The sequence below is a fragment of the Kryptolebias marmoratus genome, linkage group LG16 (genome assembly GCF_001649575.2).
Source record: "Kryptolebias marmoratus isolate JLee-2015 linkage group LG16, ASM164957v2, whole genome shotgun sequence".
Lineage (NCBI taxonomy): Eukaryota > Metazoa > Chordata > Actinopteri > Cyprinodontiformes > Rivulidae > Kryptolebias > Kryptolebias marmoratus.
The window spans coordinates 335,301-338,880 of NC_051445.1; the positions used below are offsets into that span (position 1 = coordinate 335,301).

Genomic DNA, 3,580 nt, shown 5'->3' on the forward strand with positions numbered 1-3,580 from the left:
CTCTCCCTCTCTCACACACACACACACACACCCTCTCTCTCACACACACACACACCCTCTCTCTCACACACACACACACACACACACACCCTCTCAGGAGTCAAACTGAACGGCGGATTAAATAAAACTCAGTCCTGCGTGGGATCTGTCCGAGGTGAAGAGGCCTCGTTGCTTCATGAAAGCAGAAAGTCAACGTTTTAAAAAAGGAGAAAATTAAACATCCGTCTGAAGAACCAGCGTCCGCCGAGTCGTCCAATCAGAGCGCAGCAGCAGGAGCGATGGCGAAGCGTCGGGTAAAAACCAAAGGAACCTGAGGAAACTGTTTCCAGCAGTTTCACCATAAAACGATGAGAAAATAAAACGTTCACCTCGTCAGAGAAAACGCAGGAAGAAGTGCAGCATGTTGAGTTGACAGCTGATTGGTCCTCCTGTGACAGGCTCCGCCCCCTTCATCCTCCCCCCGCCGAAGGATCATAAGGCCGTCTCTGTGTCGATGAACCTGCGATCCTCGTCGTTCTCCACACAGATCTGGATGCTCGGCAGCTTCTCCTGACTGCAGGATAAACGAGTTCAACATCAGCTTCATCACTCCGTTTCCACGGAAACGGACCATCATCATCATCAGGAACTGAGATTTATTTACCGCTTTGTCAACTGATCAGTTATTTAAAGCATCTTTTCTGCTGCGACTCGTCATGTTTTAAATAAATGTATATTTTTATTATCGTCTGAAGGAGGTAATGTCTTCAGAGCTCAGAGGAGAAGCGAGAAACGGCGCAGAGGAGCAGAAAGTAACGATGAAGGTTTGCTAACAGTCAGGAGTTCCACAGAGTTCAACAAAGAATTCTTCTCCTGATTTGGTCCCAAAGTTTTAGTTGTCTGACATGAAATAAAAGAACCCCTGCTCGTTAGTCTCTTTAACCCTCTCAAAGGTTTTCAGACCTGCAGAGTGAAGGAACCAATCAGAACGCCCCCCGGAGGTGATGTCACTCAGAATCAGGCGGGTTTCGGGTTTTTACCTTTTGCAGCGTTTCAGACATTTGCTGCCTTCAGGTGGTTTGGAGACGGATTTCCAGATCCCACTTTTGGCCATTTCATCCGAGATGTTCACTTCTGACGGGTCGGACCTGCACAGAACCACAGAGACGGGTTCAGTCTGCAGCTGAACCCCTGCAGAACCTTCAGTGTTCTGACCCGCCTCACCGTCCTTTCAGGCCTTTGATCGGTAAATTGAGGAGGTTTTCTCGCTCGTATCGCTCCTCTTCCTCCTCCAACATCCGCTGAGCGTCCTGAAGAAGAGCAGACAGGAGTGAGGAACCAAAGATGGGTCGGTACCGCGGATCCTCTCAGAACCACCCAGGTTTCTGCAGCTGCTCAGCATTTTAATGAGGGCGCTGTGAAGGATTCTTGTTCTTACAGATCTCAGCCCACAGACACAAACACACACATATAATCATATAAATAAATAAATAAATGTATCTGTGAGGCTGATATCTGCACCTGAACCTGTCTCAGGAATAAAGCAGCTTCCCACAACATGAACTGATCCCACGTGATCCTGCGCCTCACAACAAGCTGCTGAGGAATTCTCTCCTATTTATTGTGTCCAGTTTGTCTTTGAGGAAATGACCCACAGCAACACTTGAGCTGAGACTGTCATCGTGTTGAAGTCAGGTTTTTAACCTCTGACACGTCTTTCAGGCACAGTCAGCAGCAACCGCAGAAAGACCCCGGACGTCTGGAAACAGAAGATCCTGCATCATCGTCTCTGATTCAACGCTCCTCCTCCTCCCTGACTCTGCTCTTTCTACATTTTAAATACGTGGAAAGCAACAGAAATGAAAGAGGACTGAAAGTTAACAACATTAACATCATCAGCGTGGAACATCGTTACTCTACTCACAGCTTTGTTTTGTGTCTCTTATTAACTCTGGCCTGTTAGCTGAACACCGGACGCACCATGTGCACGTGGTGCGTTCAAAGACTGCTCGGAAAAACACATCCCCACATGTTAACAACAGGTTAAACTATTGCATCGGCTGGAAAAAGAGAGAGGACACACATCAGGGACGTGGGGGACATGTCCCAGTGTCCCACACATACCTACATGCTCTTAGACGGTGCTATAGCACCCCTAGCGCCCCCCTGTGGTCCCACCCACCTCCTTCTCCTTCTTCTTCTTGTCGTCGTCTCTCTTCTTCTTGCTCTCTGGAATCAGGTCGTCCAGCCAGCTCAGCTCTCTCTTGGTGAAGCAGAAGTCCAGGAGCTTCCGGATGAAGACCAGAGCCAGAACCTGCAGAGACGATCGGGTCGGAGGTGAGTCTCTGCGTTCAAAGAACCGGGTCGGTAAGAACCGGCCGCCAGTCTCACCATCATGGGGAAGACGACGGCGGCGGCGGAGACCTTGATGACCCAGAGGATGATGAGGCAGGACAGCTGGACCACGGTGAAGACGTGGACCTTCCAGAGCGGGACGTAGCGCAGGTAGATCAGGTCCGGCTGGTGTTTGGGCGGCATGCTGAAGAGTTTGATGCGGTCGAAGAGCTGAAGGACAGAAGAGACGTGAGAACAAAGTTCCTCCGGCTCTTCTCCACCTTCTCGCTGCTTTCAGACTCACCTGGATGCCTTTCAGCGACGACACGCCCATGTAGAGGAAGACGCCGTACAGGACGGGCATTGGGATGAACTGAAGCAAACAGGAAGCTTTAGTCCCTTTCAAAATAAAGCTCCTTACTGTCTGAACCTGTGCGATGTTCACCTTCAGCGCAGACGTCATGAAGACGGAGCAGCCCATCAGGACGAAGATCATGAAGCCGGTGACCCTCTGCTCTCGGATGCCCAGGAACTTGGGCTGCTCGCCGGGCGCCGCGCAGCCCGACTCCACCTTCAGACTGTTGACGTGGGAGATGGACAGCACCGTCGCCGCCACGAACCACGGCAGGCCCATGATGGAGCACACGCCCAGCATCACGGCCACCACCAGCAGGTCCAGGTGATACCCGCAGCCTTTCTGCAGCCGAACACAGAAACACGGGAGGTCAGGAGACCAGCTCGCCATCGGGAGACCAGCTCGCCAACAGGAGACCAGCTCGCCATCGGGAGACCAGCTCGCCATCGGGAGACCAGCTCGCCATCGGGAGACCAGCTCGCCAACAGGAGACCAGCTCGCCATCGGGAGACCAGCTTGCCATCAGAACCCACCTTCAGCTTGTTCTCCTTCCTGTTGATGATGATGGCGGTGATCTGCTGGTCCATGAAGATGAGGATGGTGCAGAGCAGAGCGGGGATGGCGGCGGCCAGCAGCGTCCACCAAGGGTTCGTTCCCAGGGGGGAGATGAGCCACCCCCGATGGGTGGATGTGGGCTGATCAGACGGAGAACGTTGTTAGAAACTGATTCAACTTCTGAAGCTGCCTGGATGATCAGGACAGACTCCGCCTTTGTTCTCCCGAAAACAGCCGTAATCTGAAAACAGGGTTCTACCGGGGTGGAAATTAAAAATGTTTTACCAGCCACTCAAATATTTTACCAGCCACTATTTTTTGTTGTGACAAAAAGTTATTTCATATGATGATGATGAT

At 51.6% G+C, this 3,580-nt stretch overlaps 1 protein-coding gene across 3 annotated transcripts in view; it reads right to left on the bottom strand.

The window, feature by feature from the left end:
- Positions 1–6: 6 nt before the first annotated feature.
- LOC108229391 (sodium bicarbonate cotransporter 3-like) overlaps positions 7–3,580 on the bottom strand; it is a 35,047-nt gene continuing 31,473 nt past the window's right edge. For all 3 annotated transcript variants that reach the window (XM_037980194.1, XM_037980193.1, XM_037980192.1), the window contains 8 exons: positions 3,202–3,363; positions 2,759–3,010; positions 2,618–2,686; positions 2,371–2,544; positions 2,162–2,293; positions 1,204–1,289; positions 1,020–1,127; positions 7–553 (listed from right to left, as the gene is read on the bottom strand). In XM_037980194.1, coding sequence (XP_037836122.1) covers positions 472–553; positions 1,020–1,127; positions 1,204–1,289; positions 2,162–2,293; positions 2,371–2,544; positions 2,618–2,686; positions 2,759–3,010; positions 3,202–3,363 — 1,065 coding nt within the window. In that variant the 3' untranslated portion in view covers positions 7–471. The remainder of the gene's footprint in view (positions 554–1,019; positions 1,128–1,203; positions 1,290–2,161; positions 2,294–2,370; positions 2,545–2,617; positions 2,687–2,758; positions 3,011–3,201; positions 3,364–3,580) is intronic.